Below are 21,796 nucleotides of genomic sequence, written 5' to 3'. Positions count from 1 at the left end.
TAGTTGTCTGTAAAGGTAATCCCTAAAGTGCCCAGATCAGGAATCAGCCAAGGTCTGCTCCTTATTGTTTCCGCAAAGCCAATTTATATCCTGCCGAGTGATAAGTGGATAATATCTAGAGGAGTTGCTGTAATAGTCTGTTGCAGCAAAAATAAGAGAGCTGTTTTTTTGTGTCCCACTTTATACTACCCAAAGGAGTCTCAAAGCAGCTTACAATCACATACCCTTCCTCTCCTCACAACAGACACCCTGTGAGGTAGCTGAGGTTGAGAGAGCTCTTGAGAGAACTGTGACTGGCCCAAGGTCACCCAGCTGGCTGCATATGGAGGCTGCCACTCTGAACCACTACACCAAGCAGGACTAACAAGGTTCTATTAAAGCATCAAGGCTATTTTAACCTAATAAATATGTACTGGCATTAAAGAGCACACACTTAGCAAGAACAACACCTTGATAGAAGATAACACTTTTCTTGGTCCAATTGCCCCTTGCAATTAACAATCACACTGGGAGATCAGCTTCAAAGCTAACTTCTCTATTGGCTGGGTCCAAATTTGCCTTCAAGACTAATTGGTGAAAGGTTCCATCTGCCAATAAGAAGGGATCTTTGAAAAGAGAGGATTTTTGTTTATGGAGATTTGGTCACACTTTGACCTGTTTTATGGAATTGCTGCCCACGTTTTCTATACTGATATACGTATGCTTAGAATACCTATTTTACTGTAATACAAACTTAACTGGGAGACCTTTTAATTATTATGCACTGCCTCTCCACAAAACTAACACCAATACAACCAAGATCAAAACTGAGAAATTAAAAGTTCTCCCCTTTACTTTTCTGAATTGCCTGTTTTGTTGATTATTTATCAAAACATACATACATATCATTATAGCTAATTCTCAAAGTGATCCCATCTGTGGACAATAAAATCCAGAGACTGGGGCCATGGAAAAATAAGACATAACTTTCTACAAACCTGAGGAAAGCCCCAGATTTTAAGAAAAATCAGTGTATGTGTGTGTGTGTGTGTGTGTGTGTGTGTGTATGTGTATGTGTATGTGTGTGTGTGTTTTAATTGGGATGTTGGCACTGTGTAACAGGAGCAGATTATTCCTGGATGCAGTGGGGAGGGAAGAAGGGAAAGTTTTGGAAAGTAAGGCAAAGGGAGGTTGTCTGGTAGGTAGGAAGAAGGAAGCAGGAAGAAAGGAGAGGCTATGGGGACTTTCAGGAAAAAGAAAGAGGAAATAAGAAATAGTGGGAGAGAGGGAAACGAGATGCCCTGTGAACATCCTTGTGGGTCTCTTATGTGTGTGTGTATCTTTAAGGGAAATCATTGTTTGCAAAATTCCTGAAGAATAAACTGGACAAAATATGACAAAGTAATAAATAACACATCCTCACTGAAATAAAACCGCTCTATGTCTTCTTTTAATAGATCTGGAGGGCGTCCAGCATCAGAAATCAATTTATTTCTTCAGCAGATGAATGCTCCACAGTAGCTGGTAAGGGGCATTCTTGAGGCCTAAAGGGATACCTTTATGGCAGATGGAGTTCAGCTTAAGTCACATTTTTTAACTTAAAGATCATGGTTCCCAAGGAAGGAACATTGGAAGTGGCAGTCCTGTGAAAGGGTTGGAAGTCTGCATAAGAAAACACTCAGCATTCTCCCTCGGAGGGAGGGAACCATGACAAGTGTCAAATTGGCTTAAATGTTTGGTGTGAAACCCAAGGGGCTTTCAGAAAGTGAAGCCAAGGTCTTGCTGCTGAAATCTAACTTGTGCTGAATTAACATCTCCTTCTGTGGCCCTCACATTGCTTCCCACTCCTCTCTTGCCTGCTGTGTTCTTGTACAAATTTATGTTGGCATCAGCAAAGCCTTGTAGGAGGCAAATATGATCCGTGTCCAACAACATGGCTTTGATGATATTGCCAATATGTATACTGAATTTTAACAAAAAGAATCTGATCAAACCTGCCCTGAGAAACTGCTAATGAGATCGGTTATATAAAAATGTACAACAGAGCGACTGGATGCAATATTGAAACTGAGAAATGGGACCAGTGAGGGGAAACTGACATTAGGATTTCACGTTGTGAGACTGCCTCCTGGATATTTTATTTAAAAGTTTTGCTGTGCTGGGTCCTGAACTCGATTTTTTTGTACACAGAGTCATCTTGACATCAATGAGTGTCAAGCATCAGCAGCTCTGTCAATAAACTCTTGACTTGACTTTGACTGACCTTTTGCCTTCTCAAGGGGAATGCCTAGATTTCATGTTTATCAATTGTAATTCATTTTAAAACATAAGTACATCCGCTGTGACTCACATGCAAACCAACTAGCAACTTAAGCTATGGCAAAGTATATTGGGACATCAGCATATAAGGAGTTAAATGCCCCAAGTTCCTGCATCACTTTTCCAGTCACGTTAATGGACCCTAATTTCATAGCAACCTCCTCCCCCCACAAGATGGAAGATAACGCATGACAAATGAAGCTTCCTTACACTGAGGCCCATTACACGTACACATCCTAACTGCAGATTTTCAGAGCAGTAAGCTTTTAATCTTGACTTCGGATTCTGTGCCCACCATTTGCAGGGTGGCAGAAGGGGCAGAACCACCTCAGTGTGGGCAGGGAGTGACAGCTGAAAGGCAGTTGAAGGGCAGCAAAAGGGGGCGTAGTAGGGAATTCTCAAAGAATATGTATGTTTTTGAATGAATTACCTTTGGCTAGGAAGCAAAGCATCGGGGAAATCAGCATAAAAGCACTCTCGCAAAGCCCAGGAAAACAGCAACCAGAAAGTGAACTGAGCGCTCAAGGGAGGAAAATCAATGCACAATTGTTGGACTTTGTTGTTTAGCAAGAGCCAGCCACAGACTGCTAGTCAAAGGGTTAAACTGTTGGTTTAATCTTGTTCCTTGGACCGGCAGAGTGGGTCAAATGGTCTGTTTTCAATTCTAAATTTCCTATCTGCCAGGCCATGGCCTGACTCTGGTTTGTCATGTATACAAGTTTGGCAGGAAGAGATAGGATTCTGCTTCCTCCCATTGTTTGAGTGCTTTCTGCTTTAGGCAGAGAAGCAGATCCATCTTGAATCTCAACCATGTAGCAGCTAAGGTAGACAGCTCCTGAAATGAGCTAAGTATTTTCTTGTTTTTTTAACTTCCAGTTCCCTTACCCTGTTTGGCTAGTAAAGTTTGTCTTTTTATATAAAGTAAATCTGCCTCGTCTGGTCTCATTATTTATACAATAACTCTGCTAACTTTTACTACAGTAACTCTGCTAAGGGAATAGATGTTTCCCAACAACAATGACAAAGAAAACTTGACCGACATGCATGGTGAAAGTGAGGGAAAATACCCATGCATAAGAGTCCCGAGTCAGACTGTTGGTCTGTCAAGGTCAGGATTGTCTAATTTGATCGCCGGCAGCTCTTCAGGGTCTCAGAGAGAGCTCTTTCACATCATCTACTACCTGATCTGTTTAAAAATGGAAGTGCTGGGGACTGAACCTAAGCTTTTCTGCCAGCTAAGAAGATGCTTTACTAGTGAACTATGGCAGCTTCCTAATCTATAATGGATCTCCTGATATAGTTTGAGCCTTCGTAGTATATGGCTCTGCCACACAAATCTTACCCTCCAATGGCTTCGGTAGAAAATGAGCTGCTGGTTTTGTCTTCTTCACTCTGTTTCCTTTCATGACTTGTCCTTCTTTATTGAGTCCCAGGAACCAGGCCCTACCTGACTCTTGTTGTCTGTAGAGCATCGATGAGTAGATTACATAATAGTTTTCAAAAACAGACTCCTTAAATTTGCATTCTGGTGTAAAAAGTTCCTGCAAGAGAAAGAGAAAATGTTTAAAAAAAAAACAGTATCAAGTAATTTTTGGAAAGGGAATTTGTTCTTATACCTGGTTTTGAAACCAGGTACCATAGAAGGCTGAGATTTTTTTTTTAATTTCCAGTTTTATGACTTGACACTCTTTACTTTGTTTGACTATAATGTATTTCTCATATCTGTAAAGTAATGAAAGCACTCAGTTTTAAGACTCATATCCTATGAACAAATTCTATATGTAACTCTGCTGCAGATCAGACTTCCTTTTCTGATAGAACCGCCATTTGTGCAGAGGCCCATTACCGATCAAGGATCTTGCACAAAATGGAAGTTTTAGGGCAAGACGAAGTATGCTATACACACATACACAAATTATATATCAGAAAAGTACGTTAAAAAGTTCATATTAGAAAATTTATTGGGAAGAAAGGAAAGGCGAAAAGAAACAGGGGAGATAAAGAAATTATCGTTGCGTTTCCCTCGTGGGGGACAGGTAAGGATACAGTAATAAATACACCCCATTCCCTGATGTGTTATGTCCAATAGCAGAGTAATTCTGGAGCCTTTACAAAGTGCTTTCTTCCAAGTCACTATTTCCCCTTTCAACCATTATTTCAGATAAAAGTGAAGAATATTGGAATGTTATGTTATGTGCTGATTGGATAAAGCCTCATAGTTGTTTTTCATTGCCACATCCATTTGGAGGGAATCTAGTTATGTGCTACTTATGAAAACAAAAGCCTGTTCATGTGGGCAAGGGACAAATTCATTGACGCGGGATTCTGTAATGCTACACGTTTTAGATATCACAAATGGAAATAGAGAAGTTTACTTCACTGAAGGGGCTTCACAAGGACAAAAAAAAAATGTCTGGCCGCTCCTGGAACTTTTTGTCAACTCAAGTTACGAAGCTATGAGATATATATTACGATCAAGTATAGTGAAAGGAGACAGAAAACCTGTTTAATTTTCCTATTTATTTGCAGAAAATGTGAGTCACGATACAGTTCAAAGAAATCATGAAAATAAGTGAATTAGAATTAATGAGCCACTAAGTCAGTGGGGTCATTTTTTACATTTTTATACCTTATTAGTCATTTGCAGTATGCTGATGCAGTCCATTGAATTGTAATTTTTCATTTAATATGCATATTAAACAATATGGATATGGTCTAACCAAAGTTAAGCGGTTCAGCTTTCATTGATTTCAGTGGAAATGATTTAAACATTTGCTTAACTCTGCAACTGAAATCAATGAGGCTTCGGTGCTTTTCGTTTTAGATGGACTGTGACACGAACACACACATGCTCCAGTCCAATCGTCATCTACCGTATATACTCACATATAACCCGACCTGCATAGAAGCCGAGACTCCGAATTTCACCCCAAAATGCTGGAAAACTTAATGACTCGCATATAAACTGAGGGTGGTGTTTGGGTAGTGGCTTTTTCTCCTTTCCTCCCCTCACCGCCTCCCATTTTGGGCAGGATCTTTCCCCCCCCCCTTTTCTTCCCACCATCCTCCTCCCTCTTTCCCTCCGAACTGTCTTGCCTTTTGATATCCCGTCCTCTGCTGCTTCCCTTCTTCTTAGCCGAGTGTTCTGTTCCCTCCACTTTCCATGTCTTCCTCTCGGGGCGTTTCCTCCTCCTGCTCTCTGTTCAGGGAGCTTCAGAGCTTCCTGCAGCTTCCTGCACCTGCCAGCCCCCTGCTGGCTTCGTGCTAAGGCAGGGAGAGGGGGAGGCGGAGACTGTTCTTTCCCTCCCAGGCTTGCTGCGTCTCTCCCTTGTTCCTGCTTCTGCTCTTCAGGCAAGTATACTTGTCTCCCACCTCCCTGTCTTGTCTGGCAGCTGTTTTTTTTAATACCCGCATATAAGCCGAGGGGGACTTTTTCAGCTTTAAAAAAGGGCTGAAAAACTTGGCTTATATGTGAGTATATAATTCAGTAGTGCCTTAGTACAAATAAAATGGAAGATTGTGCTGGTTGTGATTGTAAAAGTTACAAAGGATTCAACAATTAGTTCTTCATTTTTGTAAGTTTATGGTCGATTGTCTCTTTGTATGCTGAATAGAACTCTACAAATTGGCACTTTTCCAGTGGTAGGAATGTGTCATATTAGAAGCTCAGATCGGACTCTTGTTTTATTTTTAATAATAATATCTTTAGTACCAGGTCAATTTCTCGTGTGGGAAGGCTCAACATTACCTTTCAGAAACAAGAAAACATGCAAGGAATCTTTAAGAAATAGTTCTAGAATTTCTCTGAAACAGGCACATATGTAAGGTTTTGAAAAATACGTCTGCATGGCTCTCAGTGCATGGGCGTAACCCAGCCTTTCTCAAACGTTTTACCATTGAGAAATCCCTCAAACTTTCTCCAGGCTTCAAGAAACCCCAGGAGTGGCATGGTCATGCAGAACAAGAAGAAGAGTTGGTTCCTATATGCCGCTTATCTCTATCTGAAGGAGTCTCAAAGCGGCTTCTAGTCGCCTTCCCTTTCCTCTCCCCACAACAGACATCCTGTGAGGTGGGTGAGGCTGAGAGAGCTCTGATATTACTGCTCAATTATATGAGCTTTAACAGTGCTGTGGCGAGCCCAAAGTCACCCAGAAGGGTGCATGTGGAGGAGGAGCAGGGAATCAAACCCGGCTCGCCAGATTAGAATTCCGCACTCCTAATCACCACATCAAGCTGGCTCTTCTTGCATATTCTTGCAGAATATGGTTGGGAAGCAAAGCTGTAATTATGCCTACCTGGGGCCCCTCCCCTTCCCACCCCCTTCAGGCCCATCATTGACCATTTTGGGAGTGGGTGGGTTGACATGATTATATATGGTCATGTCACTTGATAAATATTCAACACATTTAAAAATATATTAAAAGAATTAACTCCCATTCTTTTGGGAAACCTTTCCATGGCTGTCAAAAAACCTCGGGGTTTCATGACACTCTGGTTGAGGAAGCCTGGGGTAACGTGTAAGAGCATACGTGCATGGGTTAAAATAACAGTGTTAAGGGACAAACTGATTTTGAAATGACATTGTAAAAAAATAAGACACCAGGTGTCTCATTTCATTGTATTATCCATATTAGCTGCTGTTTCTTAATCACCTCCTAAGACAAATGTTGCAATGTGAAGAAAAATGAGCCCATACTTTGTTGGCTGTCATGGATTGGGTGCTGATTTTATAAATCTATTACTCTTAACCCATTATTACTCCTCCTGCCTTCCAGACAATTGGTTGCCTTGTATGCACATCCTATTTAAAAGAGAGAGAGAGAGAGAGAGAGAGAGAGAGAGAGAGAGAGAGAGAGACTCTACTGATCCACATTGGTCTACTCTAGTGAACTAGTTTGTTACAATAGTTAGTCTTGGACTGGGGTTGCAGAGACAAGAGTTCAAATGTCAACTCTGCCATGAAGCAAAGTGACCTTGGACTGGCTGCTCTCTCTGTGAGCCTCACCTACCTCAGAGGGTTGGGGTGAGAAAAAATGTAAGGGGACACCCTGAGCTCCGAGGACAAAGGGTGAAATAAAAACATACCAAATAGATACTGCTTGCTCTTTAGTAGTAACAGGCTTTGGGGAGAAGATTTTGCCCTCATTAAGCTGGAAATCCTCTGTAAGTGAATAAAACATCAGAAATCCTGAAGCCAGGATTTTCACCTTCTACTCCAGACCGTAATAACAAAGAAGTATAAATGTTTAAGGAAACATTAGCTGCTCATGTGTTGTCTGCCTGTACCACTTTGTTGGGTCATGACTTTTGAGAAACACCCACAGTCTGTTTCCCTCTCATATAAAAGTTCTCTAAATTCTCAATTTGGATTTCTACTCAACGATACTTAGAAGATCGGCAGACAGTATTTTGCAATCATATCAGAAACTCCTTGTGGCTGTGAGCTTGCACATTACTGCGGTATATTATGGGGACTTTTCTGAGGTGTGGGCAAACCCCTTTAACAATTGACGGTCGACACCCAAGTACTCATAGACTGTGACTGAGAGAGGTTCCAGGTGTTACAGCTATCTCATTATAAAAATCTGACAAATCATATAGTTCGTTCTAATATTATCACCCACATTCCGTGGGTGTTTGTTAAGATGGACAGCTCACTGTTCAAAGCCAGTTGATGTGCAGTAAGAATGGTTTATTATTATTACTACAACAATTTAAAGTTTTCTTGTACTCACAGGACTAGTTCTTTGCAACCTAATATAGACCAGGTATCACTGCTACCAACAACAGCAACAAAATCTACATCATGTGCATGTATCTATTAATCAAACAATTTGTTTGAAGGTAAGCCATACATTCCTCCACTGACGAAAGTTCTCTTTAGGAAACCTGTCATGTTTCAGGTGGCCCAGTTATCCAGGTAACACATGTTTCTGAGCTGGGGGGGGGGGAACGAATCACAATTTTAATTGAAACAACCATCGATGTTGGGTTTGAGATTGTACCAAATATTGAGATCATACCTAATATTAAACATAGTATTAAACAATGTTATTGGCTATCATTTGTATTATTAAACTGAAAACAAACTACTTCAGTGGATAAATAGACAGACAAGTCGCTTCGGTGATTACGTGTATGAATACTATATAGAACATACCATAAGAACTGGTCAACTTTTCTCTTCTTCAGTGAAAAAGTATCAGACAAATTAATCTTGTCTCTGTATTTACTTGGTTTAAGATCAAGACAAATCACTAGATTAAACTACAGTTTACATACACCAAAAGCATTGATCTCCATGAACGGACTACAGATTAGTTTAATCAGAATGTCTGGATGTAATCCGATTTGAAGTCTCATATACAATGCAGTGAAACTGTAGGAATTTTGCCTTAAGCCGATTTAGTCCCATCCAGATCTACTGGGCTAAACCAGCTTATACTTTAGCAATTTAGCTTGACTGGGCAAGAGACCAAGTTTTTCGTAATGTTACAGGAAATGCTAGAAAGTAAGTTTAAGTCTGACAACTACTTTGTGCATTGGATGGGCCTAAAATAAAGGGACAGAGACAGCTTCCTCTCTCTTCCTCCCTGCTCCTGCTATGTTGGAAGGGGAGTGACGCAGCAATTGCTAAAATGGGCCCATATTTTCAGGACCCTGACGAATCCCCAAAATTTGGGATAACAAGAACCATGTCTTCACTGAAATCTATATTCAGAATCAAAATCATTTCTTTTTGGAAGTGTACATCCCATTTGGTATCTACTCTGAAAATTACGCTAGGAGAGGGGTTGTGCTTAGAGTAATGGCCAAGTGAGCGCTTCTACGTCAATCCTGAAGAAAACACAAGACTTTCAAGTCCCCATTTTAAACGTTGCACAAGAAATGCTGCAACAGTTATTTGTGTTTCCCCTTTCCTAATATCCAACTTTGTAAAGTTACTCTTACTTAGAGCGGAGGTTTCTTGATGGCCCTGGAAGGGTTTCCTGAATGAGTGGGAGTTAATTAACAATACCACATAGGTTAACTTTCTGGAGTGTTCCCTGAAGGGTTGCACTATTATTATTGCAAATTCATGTTGTAACATGATCACACTCAAAAATTTTAAAACATACATAGGGGAGAGGGGGGAAGTTGGGAGGCGAGGCAGGCAGAAGGCGGATCTGCTATGTATCAATGAGGACACCACTGGAGGCATGATTGGAGGAGGAAGCAGACTTGAATCCTGAGCTTCAGCATTGAATAACCGTGAACTGTCTTCCAAGGCAAGGGGGGAAATCTGAAGATTCACAAAACACAGGGCAAACAAGGACTGCATACGTAACTTCTCCTCAAGAGCCAGAGTTTTGTGTAAAACGTTTGTTATTCTGCAGGACTTAAGGAATGCTGGAGCAGCATTTTTCTCAACTGCGGAAAAAGTATGAGTGACACAAAGGAAAGAGCTATTCACTTGCTCTTCTCCCACCTACCTGTGAATTATGAAGTTGTTTGGCTGTATTGTCATGCTTGTAACTTCTGGATTTGACAAGCTAGACATTTACACCATTGCATGGAGAAGACCAATTTGACAGGCTCTGTGGCTGCATCTCTTGACAGGCCAGACCCTTGCCCCCATGGAAAAGAAGAAATGCAGCTCCCTGAGCCCAGATTTTACATCACTGATAATAAGGTACACAGGTGCGGGACATTTCCCTATCTCTAGAGAGGTATTTGAAAAGGTAGCACATGGCCTTTGTGCCTCACAGCTCTTGAATCATAAAGTGGAAAAGGAAGAGTGGCTGGGTCTGACATTCAGGGTCTTGCTGAGTCAATAACTGTACCATACTGAGCAATAAAAGACAGTAATGTAGACTGAAGTAGAAAATGGAAGCTGGATGGAGCACAGGGAACCAATTCAGACCTTCAAACCGCAGCAAAACGCAGAAAAAGGGATGATGACACTGATGATCCCACAAAACTCTTCATCAGGAAGATGAAGCATGAAAGTAGGGTGGCCACCTCCAAATTGGGGAATTCCTGGAGATTTTGGATTTGGAGCCTTGAGAGGGCGGGTTACAAGGTACAAGGATCCCCCCTCTGAAGCGGCCATCTTGTCCAAATAGATTTACCTCTGTAGTCTGAAGTTCAACTGAAGTTTGAGATTGCCAGACCCTAACTGGAGGTTAGCAACCCAAAGAATAAGAGGGGGAGAGACAAAGCTATTTCACGACATGTTGGAAGAGCCCCAAAGTCTGAAATGTGTAGTTTAAAAAAAAAATGGAGACCAGGAAGTGGTGCAGACTTGGTCGAAATGAGAATACAAGATGTTTCAGAGAGACTTCTGAGATGAAGAAACAAAAATGTAATCCCTCCCTTTGAAAATACAAAAAGAATTTCATCAGAATCTACCCGTCAATACTATCCAGAACACAAGTTTTTGATTAACTGGTGGTTTTTATAGTCTCAGAGAATGACTCCATGTTTTGTTTCCTCCTCCCAGGAGTCTCTGGGGCATCTTGAAATCTGATTTCTACTTAGCACCTGAGTCTGCGAACTACAGGCTTTTGAGCTCTCCCAGTATTCCCTGAAATAGTTTTTCTTTCTTCCCTTTCATTTCCCTACTTATTGTCCATAGCTTGATGAAAGTTCTAGGGAACACAGAAAGTTCTATGGCACCTCTATTTTATGATATTTCGGTCAGACGCAATAAAGGGTATTACACTCTTATTGTTTTTGGAAATCCCCTGGTTGCCACCAAATATTAGTTCCACCCTAAGTGACTTCTACCAAGGTGAACTTAGCACCAAGCTGTTGGCTGTAGTTTCAGCGAGGAAAGAAAAGCCCTTGCATTTTATTGAAGCTCACACGGATCCTTCTGATATGCTATATTATGAAAAACACCAGAGGGGAAAAAAGTATTGCCCTCAGACCCTTGCCCATGTATATAATTACAGAGGCTGCAGAATATGGCTGGAATGGGGGAGGTTTATAAAACGAGGGATTTTAAATGGTAACTGAGCCATGCTACAGACCACCCAGAAGTCCGAACATGCACCCAGAATGGACACGAACATTTTGCAAAATGACAGCAATACATCTTCTGTCTTTTCCCCTGCTTGAGTTGTTACGCCCACAGACTTCTTCATTCACAGAACATCCACGCTACAGGAACAAATTATCCACTAATGATATATGTGCCCGAGACAGCAGCTAGCTCAATAAATGAAAGAGACAATGGTCTTGTTAGAAGACTTCAGCCTTTATAGCTTGGTGAACAATCACAGCTATGTATAATGGTTAATGTTGCTCTCTGCATCACTCTATTAGCCTAGTAGTTAGGCAGTTTTTGAAAGTATGCTTTCTTCAGAAATCCTTGTGAATTTCATTTAATGAAGAAAAGTTCCACTGACTTTGTGTACTTTGAGAATATAGCTGTATCCATATCTATATAGACTCAGCACAAATACACACCTAAATACAACGATCCCCTTTCTTTAGTACAGATGTTATACATGCCCTTGCATCCAAGCATCCTTTGATGCTGGCAGAGAAACTACTTAACCATATTTTAGTTATATATTATATTATTCAGTAAATAAAGGTAAAGGTATCTCCTGTGCATGCACTGGGTCATGTCTGACCCTTAGGGTGACGCCCTCTAGCCTTTTCATGGCAGACTCAATACGGGGTGGTTTGCCAGTGCCTTCCCCAGTCATTACCATTTACCCCCCAGCAGCAAGCTGGGTACTCATATTACCGACCTCGGAAAGATGGAAGTCAACCTTGAGCCGGATGCTGGGATTGAACTCCCAGCCTCATGGGCAGAGCTTTCAGACTGCATGTCTGCTGCCTTACCACTCTGCGCCACAAGACGCTCTACATTATTCAGTACAGGCACACAAATTCTCATAACTAGGAGGCAGCAGACTTTGGCTGCCTCCGTGCGGAAATGGTCTCAATGGTGAAAAGGTTGAGAAAGGCTGGCTTGGAGCCCAGGGGGAACGGGTTTTGGAAAGTGGCTCATTGGATATCGCCCTCTGAAGCTGCCATTTCTCCAGGGGTACTGATCTCTGTAGCCAAGAAACGAACTGTAGTTCATGGAGAACTCTACCACGCACTTGGAGGTTGGTAAACATGTGTGCTTAAGCTAAAGCTGAAGTATGCTCATTCTCATACCAATTACTTCTAATCCAAATAAAGGGCATGATCAGCTTAGTGGAAATAACACAGCTGTAGCTACAACACTCCACAGTAGCAGGTACTTTCTATAATGTATTTATTTTTCCTTCAGGGCCCATTCTGCACAAGCTAAATAATGTGATTTCAATGCACTTTCGAAGTAGATTTTCCTGTTCTGCACAGGAAAAGCCAGCTGCAAAAGCACACTGAAAGTGCATTATCCAGTGTGTGCAGAATGGGTCCTGGTTTCTTGCCACCACTGCTGGAAAAAAAAAAATCAGTGTCCTAATGTAACCGGCTCAAAGCATGGAAGATACATATTGAAACTCTGGGTGTTTACGTTTGATTGCAGGCCAGGTTTCAAAGTTTCATCCATAATATTAGCTCTGGCAGTGGCGATAGGTATTACAAATCCAAAAAGACAGCCGGATGTGTGGCTTTCCCCTCCAGTTTTGATCCACAGCACATGCTCCTAGTGGCTTAGAGGTGTTGCAGACTTTACAAGGTACATGTTTACAGGCAAACATATACCATTTTAAACAGCTGTGATCACATGAGAACATAACAAGGACCCCACCGGGTCAGACCGGGGATCCATCAAGCCCAGCATACTGTTCTTCATGTTGCAATATACAAGATCTGTAGCATGCATGATTCAAAAACACATGAAGAATATCCTACAGGGGGCATCAGATGTATATTTATCATAGTTAGAATAGAAACTTCCTGATACTTTGTGAATAATCTCCTTCTGTGTCCTGATTGGGCCCCTTCCTGCTACTTTGAACAGACTTCTCCCTACTTGTCTCCACAACAAGCAGAACACTGAACAGAACAGTTAGACAGAATTCTCTCTCTCTCTCTCTCTTTCCATACAATTTTTTTTACTTTTAAAAATAAAATTATGTTTTTTTTTCTTTTAAGCATCTTGGTGCTTTGCTGCTTTGCATATTTAAACTCTGCCAACACGTCATAGTAGGCTTGCCAGTTCCTTGTTGCAAAATACTCGGACACATGGGAGGGGGGGTGGAACAGGAATGGGTGAGATTTGAGGCAGGAAGTAACCTCAATGGAGTACAATGTTATAGTCCATCCTCCAAAGCAGCCCTTTTCTCCAGGGGAACTGATATTTTGTTTGCCTGGAGATGAGCTGTAAATCTAATGGATCCCCAGGTCCCATCTGGGGATAGGCATCCCTGTGTCATATAGCCAGACAGTTGTTTTGCAGGGCAAATAAACAGGATATAGAGGCCAAGCCTTCCCTGATGCTACCTAGTATTTAGAGGTTTGCTGCCTCTGACTGCAGACGCTCCCTTTAGTCACCATGGCTAATTGTCCTGGATGGAGTGATCCTCCATGATTCTGCCAGCCCTCTTCAAAAGCTATCTATGTTGGGGTCCATCACTATGTGCATTCCACAGTAATCAACTTCATTGGTACCCCCCTAAGTTCTAGTGAATATTAAAATTGCAGAAGCCATCAAGAAGTAATCGTTGTCAGGCAAATCACATTACCCTCAATCTGACATCCTTTCAAATAAATTTTGGGAGCAGAAGCAGAGAACTGATTCCGCTTCCTCAGACAAATTCATGTGGGTTGGACTTATTTCGAGGGAACCCAGCATACTAGACAAGGCAAACTCTTTCATGGGTCAAAGGATATTTTGCTGGTGTCACGTTCTCTCAACCATAAACGGCCTATGTCTCCTTACATCACTACCTTGTCCACGGTGCAGGGCCTTGCAACTTTTTTCCCCTGTGCCTGAGCAATGCCAGCCAAGGGCCCTGAAGTTGTACTGGAGGCATTGGCTGTAAAGATGCTTACGTGACTACATTTACAGACTATGCTTTTCTATAGGGGAAACTACCACAACCAAGCCCTCTGCATTACCAAAAGGCTGTGCATGCTGAAGTGCCCTTCTAAACGGAGAGCATGTGTTCATCAAGAGCATGCCAAATACCCACTATGAAATCGTCAAAGATTTCTGCTAAACTGAACCTGATGCTTCTCAGAGCCAAAATGCTCACTTATAGATTTCATTTTAAGCTCCCCCCCCCAGCGCTCCTGATTGATTAGCAGGTATCATTAGACACATGAATTGCTCCATCTAATCAGATGATAAAAGATTATTCATGTGATGAGCTTATAATTTGAATAAATTCTGAGTGGCATCATCAAATGCTAATTAAATTCTAGACTTTCTTTTTTTTGTAATTGGTCTCAGGGGAGCATTCTATACATAATTTTGAATCAAGGTAAGGAAAAAAAATCCTCCCATGATCCTCTTGCAACACACGTTTAATTGCATCGTGCCAATTAAGTTACAATCACCTCAATTCATGCATGGCGCGGGTAGCAGAAAACCTTCATTCTTGAGCAGAGAGTGTGACAGAGAGACGAGTGTTTTGATGCCTCCTTTTGGCTAGACCTCTTTGCTGAAAGGTGCCCAATGCAAAGATGCTTTGAGTACCTGCTATTAACTTCCTATTCTGGATGCTCAGTCTGTTTAGTGTAATTTGAACAGCAGAAAATTGGAGGCAACAAGATTTTCTGCTTCCTTTATTTTCCACTCCTGAGTCTGCTGAAAAGGAATGATTGTTCTGCTGATTTCCAAGTTGTGGGCAATGGAGGAAGAAATTTCAGGAATCTATCCATTTACTCAATATTGAAATGAAATTGGTACAAATCTTCTAAATTCCTGGTCCTGCCTGCTGAGATACTGTTGCTTCCTACTCTGATTTTATTAAAATGTCAGGATTGAAAATTAGATCCTGGCCTTAGTGCCACAGTAACACAGTGACCCATTATGCACGGAAGGGAAGGTCCGCATCAGAGCTGGAACGACGGTGGCGGAAATCCCTGATAATGCACGCTGCCGGCAAAGGGTAAGCGCAGGTCCGATGCAGGCCGCCGAAAAACCCGCATTAGGGAAACGCAGAAGAAAGTGAAGCCTGCTGCCCAGCCAGGGCACAACCAGATGCAGCGCTGGAGAGAGAGTGTGCATAATCGGGGAGGGCTGCTGCCACCGTGGCTGCCCTGCGCTCCATCCTGCGGTCTTTGGCCCCTCGACTTCTGTGGGTTGCTGTGCCCTCCCTTGCCCTCTGCATCTGCTGGCTCGCCCCCCTTCCGTTTCCAGTGGCCTGGACGCACCAAGCAAACCCTCCATACGTGTCGTCTGCGCATGCGTGCGTCCTCGGCAGCCTGGCTCTCAGGTGCTTCTGGCACAGCGGCCTGCTTGACGGGCCGGAGCCGGGAAGCCCCGCACTGTGCTCCTGTCCCGTTTGCTCCGCATTGCTGTCTTTTCGGCCATCGCTCCTGGCTGCTCGGGGTGTTGCCGCCGTGCCCTTCATACACAGCTTGCCGCGCAGCTTCTTCCTTCGCATCTTCCATTAGACCCCCACCCGCCGTAGAGGCGGCCGTGCATAAAGGGTCAGTGGATGCAGCCCAGTGGTGGGGTATACTGTTCTCCATATTGTCCTTTGCCTACCAACCCAATTATTTTCCCCATTGTTTTTCTTCTCTTGACCTTGTTGCGCAGCTCTGTCCAGGGTAAAGCAGCATGCCTTAAACAATCTCACAAAATTAAACAAAACAGACTGAAATACCTACTGAAAACTTTTAAAACCCTCTATCTGTAGCATAAACTGAAGTGCCTCATATTGCCTCAAATGTTATAACAAGCATAAAGACTGTCACTACTTCCAAAACACCCTTCATCAGACGTCAGAAATATCTGTATTTGTGACACACCCAAAAAAGACGGGTTCTTTAAATGGTGCCACAAGAATACTTACTGGATGGCTTCTTCCCATGCCACCAAGGTTATGCAAGAATCCATAGGGTAGTTCTGTCTTCTGCCACCTTGGTCCTCCGATTCCCAGCTCCAGGAACTGTGAGCCGCGCGCAACGCGGCTCGCAGTTCCTCCCGGCAAAGCGCCTCTCGCCGCATCAGGGCGCCGACCCAGGGAGCCCCCGGCAGTCACGCGAAGTGCGGCTGCCGGGGGTTCCTTGCCTGGCGCGCTTGCCGCGTCAGCACGCCGCCAACTAAACGAGCTCGCCGACGACGACCAGCCCGCCGCCGACCAGCCCACCGCCGTCGCCGACCAGCCCGCCGCCGCCGCCTAAGGTAGGACCTAGCGCCCGCTGCATTCCCCTGCAGCGGGCTTGATTACTAGTAGCAATATAATTTCACCACCATCTGACAAATTCCCTAATCTCAAAGTGCTCTAATGCAGGGATATTCAACCTGTGGCCCTCCAGAGGTTCATGGACTACAATTCCCATGAGCCCCTGCCAGCAAATGCTGGCAGGGGCTCATGGGAATTGTAGTCCATGAACCTCTGGAGGGCCACAGGTTGACTACCCCTGCTCTAATGCACTGCATTTTCAGTATAAGCTAATAAACAGAAATAGTGTATTGTCTTATTTTTTAACCATTCAGCTTCTACACTTCTCCATTAGTTCAAAGTTTTTTTTCTTAAACAGGAAATGTAAAAAAAAAAATACCTTCCTGTGGTAGGTAAGACAAGAATATCATTCACTGTTATGATACTTTGCATATTATACAGCAAGTTTTAAGTGTTTAAAAAAATGTAATGTACATCACCACAGTAATCCTGCCCCCAAACTGATAAGGTAGACCAGTATCATAAACTCCACGGAGAAGATGCAAGTTGAAGCTGAGGAAAACAGTAGAGTGTCACTTGAGACTGACTAGTGTGTTTTATAGGTGAAATGAGAATTTAAACATGGATTTCTGGCCTCACTGTTTACACCACTAGCTCCTATGCCACACTAGTCTTCTAGCCGTCTTCATATCATTTTCCACTCTGTTCAAAACATAAAAACCCTTCAGGGTTATTTGACTCAAATGTATAGCAAAACCCTTATTGATTTCCATGCCATTAAACATCCTTTTGTGTGGGGGACTGGGGAAATGGGTAGCGTACCCAATAAAATTATAATCTGATTGTAAAACGAATTTAATATTTGTTTGGAAACAGCACAAGAACGAATACATTTGCTGATCCACATTACATGCTGGTACATTATGAGAAGCTTTGTGATTCCAAAAAACATTAACAAAAAGGTGTGTCAGTATAACCTGCCTACTTTCAAGCCTTTTTTTCACTCAAATGCAAGCAACATGGATGACGAATTCACCCCCCAACAGCGCAATGAAAACCAGAGTTACACCATCCTACGTTCAGCGAAGTCAATCGGCTCAGAAAGGCGCAGCGTTTTTAGCACTGCACAGTTGACAAATTGTTTTAGAAACATCAGAGAATGCATCTAAACGCACTTGGTTATTTTACAACAGATGCACAAGAAAATCCAAGCTCACGAATGGCCGCTTTTCTGTGCTAAGTCTTTTGTTTCGAAATCAGTACAGCCCACCAGTTCGGAGTTCCCAAATGGTCCCGGTTTAATTCAACTGCAGTTAATTGCAAATGTCAGATTCTCTCCAAGCAGCAGCCATTTTCCATTCCCCCCTCCTTGTCATTTTTCTCTCAGACACCCTGAGGAGCAGTTTCTTTCGAGAGTGACCTACATTAGAGCAGGCTCGCTACCTCACCTGCGGGGAGTCTCTTTCAAGGTAGTGTTAACTGTCAGACACATATTGAACCACTAGTCCTTGGCTGTTAACTTTTCAAGGTATGGCCTTTGGAACCCGCAAGACAGTGTTTTCTTTTTTAAAAGGAACCAAGCCCAAGGTACTTAGGACCAGAGGCAATTTCTTCTGCCCATTACAAGAAAAAAGTTAGAATACCTTTATAACGTTCCTCTCTCTTTTCGGTTAAAGCCATCCTTTATTGCCTAAGCCAGGGGTAGTCAAACTGCGGCCCTCCAGAGGTCCATGGACTACAATTCCCATGAGCCCCGGCCAGCGTTCGCTGGGAATTGTAGTCCATGGGCATCTGGAGGGCCGCAGTTTGACTACCCCTGGCCTAAGCGGTAGCGGATGCCAGGTATGTACTTAAGCTACCTGACGAAAGAGAAGCAGTGATAGTGGAACTTGCATATATTTTGCTAGCCATCTATACAGCGATCATAGAGCTTAAATAATAATTCTCCCGTAGGCTTAAAGCACACATTGTCTCAGTCATTCTTTCACAGCCCAGGATGATGGGGTAGCACTGTCACCCAATATTTCAGTGTTGAGGGAGGGGACAAAGAGAAACTGCAGTGGAGAGGCAGCAGTGGCAGATCCTTGCCAGAGCTCAAATCTGTATTGGGTAATCAGTGCCCCACACAAATTCTTAAAGTTGTGACTCTTGTTCACGGATCCCCAGCCTGGCAGCCATGGGCACCATGGTGCCTGCTGATGGGTTTCCTGATGGCCAATTGCTCCTGATGCCCAATTGCTTCTTCCCCAAAGCACTTTCCACTTAAAGTATATGTTCATGGCTTTCCTCCAGCTTGTTGGAAAAGAGTGTACTTCAGAAAATTCCAGAAGGCAGCACCTTTGTCTGGATAGTCCATCCACGCAAGGAAAGCTACTTCCATCATGGGAGAGTGCTTGGCTTCCAGCCAGTCGACATTTCATGAGTGGTTCCAGGCCTGACTGGCAGTCATTTTGAGGCTGGCCCTGTGGCAACCAGTTTGTGGTGCCATCCAATTTCCATTCTTAAACTTGTCCATGGGTTCAACAGCCAATTTGGTGTAACAGTAAAGAGTGGCAGCTTCTAATCTGGTATAGCATTGTTTATCGTGTAGGGTTTGATTCCCCGCTCTTCCACATGCAGGAGCTGGGTGACCTTGGGCTCATCACGGCCGCAATAAAGCTGTTCTGACCAAGCAGTAATCTCAGGGCTCTCTCAGCCTCACCTACCGCACAGGGTGTCTGTTGCGGGGAAAGGAGAGGGAAGGTGAATGTAAGCCACTTTGAGACTCCTTCAAGTAGAGAAGAGCAGCATATAAGAACTAACTCTTCTTCTTCAACAACAAAATTCTAAATTAATTTCCACCCATTCAGGAAACACTTCTAGGGCCATCAAGAAACCTCAGGGTTTCCCAAAACCCTGGTTGAGAAAACCTGAACTAAAACAGTTTAAAGAATGGGCATCCAATATTATACTAGAACCCCCCAAAAGTAGAGGAGCTTGGGGTTGCATTTTCAGAAGGACCATACTGAATATGCAACAGCACTTTTGTGGTTGAGTTCTGCAGAAGACCCCAGGTTCAGTTCCCAGGTTCAATTCCCAGCCTCTCCAGCTAAAAGGATCACGTGATAGGTGATGGGAAAGATCTCTACCTACAACTTTGGAGATTCACTGCCTATCTGAGTAGACTTTCTCTATAGACTGTTCTCTATGGACTAATAGAATTCATATGTAGCAGTTTATTCAGGTGTGTTCAATTAGTTCTACTGTATTAATGAATGACCGGGGGGGGGGGCAGCGGCGGGGAGAACTCTACTACTGGTTCTTAGGGGCTGCTTTTCCCACATGCAAACTCTACAGCATGTGCAGGCTGACCAGAGAGGACCACTCTGTACAGCCAAATTACCATAACAACTCACATTTGCCTGCTGTGATGTGACTGCAGCATTCCCCAGTATCCTAGGACACAACACTTATCACCTACATTTTCATAAATCCTTCCGACAATTATATTCCAGGGGACATGCGGTGAATGTGAGCAATAACAGAGCAGCAGGAAAGCAAGCCACAATAAACAAATATCCATTGTAAGTCTGAGAAAATGCTCCTGAAATTCACCCTTTTCTTCCTCAACTGTTTTTCTCTAAATGTCAGCTTGAAATAAATATTATTCTGAAAGTGAAAAGTCTGAATTGCAAACCATGAAACTATTGATTGCGAAATGGGCAGGCTTCTTTATATTCTTACGCTCATTGAAAGAGAGAGAGAGGGAGAGAGAGAGAGAGAGAGAGAGAGAGAATTATATACCTAATTATGTGCCTGTACATCATGGGCAAATATTCACGGTGTGAGGAGGCAGACAGATGGTACAAGTCCTATGGGGGAGGAGGAAAGCAGCAACGTGGTAGCAGGGAGAGTTTGGGATGTGTGTGGAGCAGGTGGAAGGTGTAAGCCTGCTGAAATTATACTGCAGGATAGCTCTGTCTCTGGATTATAGTGCTGCCAACTTCCAGCTGGGTCCTGGAGACAGGATTGTCCGCCCCCTCCCCCTTGATGGAGGCAGGGGATCTGCTGCCAATCCCCACCCCAGGCCACTGATCAGCTAGCCAACAGGGGGACCTACTGGGAACAGGAGGCTACACTGCTGGCAATGTGGTGAATATCATGTGTGGAATGTTTCAGACATGACATCATGTTGGCAACACTGCAGTGACGCTCTGGTATTAAGGCAAAAACTCTATGGTAGAAGCCACGATGTTGTGATGTGATGGTGGCACTTCTGGCAAATGACATAGCCTGCGCCCCCTCCCCGTTCCTGCTAAATCCTCCCCATCCCCTGCCCATTGTAGGTGTACCTGGTGAGGTTCAAAATCCCAGCCTCCACCACCAAATCGCCAGGAATCTTCCAAACCAGAGTTAGCAACCCTAGTGAGTTGGATTCAGACCCAATTTTTCCACCAGTTCTTCCATCTTGTTTCTGACACCCGGTATGCCTCTCATGCTGTTAGTGAGGGTCCCCTGTCCTATTAGGAGCAGCATTTCATACAGAACAGTAAGCAGCAGCAGGAAGGGGGTAGGGCAGGAACATTTTGCATGATTAGCTGAAGTGCCTTGGATCAGATAGCCAGTTTGGTGTAGTGGTTAGGAGTGCGGACTTCTAATCTGGCATGCCGGGTTCTGACTGAGCAGTGATATCAGGGCTCTCTCACCCTCACCTCCCTCACAGGGTGTCTGTTGTGGGGAGAGGAAAGGGAAGGCGAATGTAAGCTGCTTCGAGACTCCTTCAGGTAGGGAAAAGCGGCATATAAGAACCAACTCTTCTTCTTACTGGGGGCCCAGCCCTGTGTTTGTACAGAGATGTGTGACCCAGCCTATAGGTTCTGAATACTGAGACCTCATTTTGAAGTATCCATCCATTTATTCAAGATATTTTTAAGACACCCAGTTTCAAAGGTGCTACGGGAGGGGATAGCATCATATCTCTGTAGAACATTTAAGATGCAGCACAATTCTAAGTACTGTTCAACTCCAGTATTTCTATGGAAGGTATCTTAGTATATGCTTACCTAATGAATTCAGTGGAACAGTTGTTAATATTGCGAGGATTGTGTGCTTTGTGTGTGGGTAACTGGGTGGGAATTGTTTGGTAAAAGTCATAAATAAAGTCAAGCTGATTGAATAAATTTAACAGGCAAAACAGATAATAATATTGAATCCAGCCCCAAAATTCCACT

General features: G+C 43.3%; 1 protein-coding gene across 6 annotated transcripts in view; it reads right to left on the bottom strand.

Annotated features, from left to right (window-relative positions):
- FGF14 (fibroblast growth factor 14) overlaps positions 1-21,796 on the bottom strand; it is a 391,136-nt gene that overhangs the window by 2,767 nt on the left and 366,573 nt on the right. For all 6 annotated transcript variants that reach the window (XM_077343791.1, XM_077343790.1, XM_077343794.1 and 3 more), the window contains one exon: positions 3,641-3,839. In XM_077343791.1, coding sequence (XP_077199906.1) covers positions 3,641-3,839 — 199 coding nt within the window. The remainder of the gene's footprint in view (positions 1-3,640; positions 3,840-21,796) is intronic.

This window comes from Paroedura picta, chromosome 6 (assembly GCF_049243985.1).
Source record: "Paroedura picta isolate Pp20150507F chromosome 6, Ppicta_v3.0, whole genome shotgun sequence".
Lineage (NCBI taxonomy): Eukaryota > Metazoa > Chordata > Lepidosauria > Squamata > Gekkonidae > Paroedura > Paroedura picta.
The sequence above is the reverse complement of the archived record's forward strand: the minus strand, read 5'-3'. Positions and strand labels throughout refer to the sequence as shown.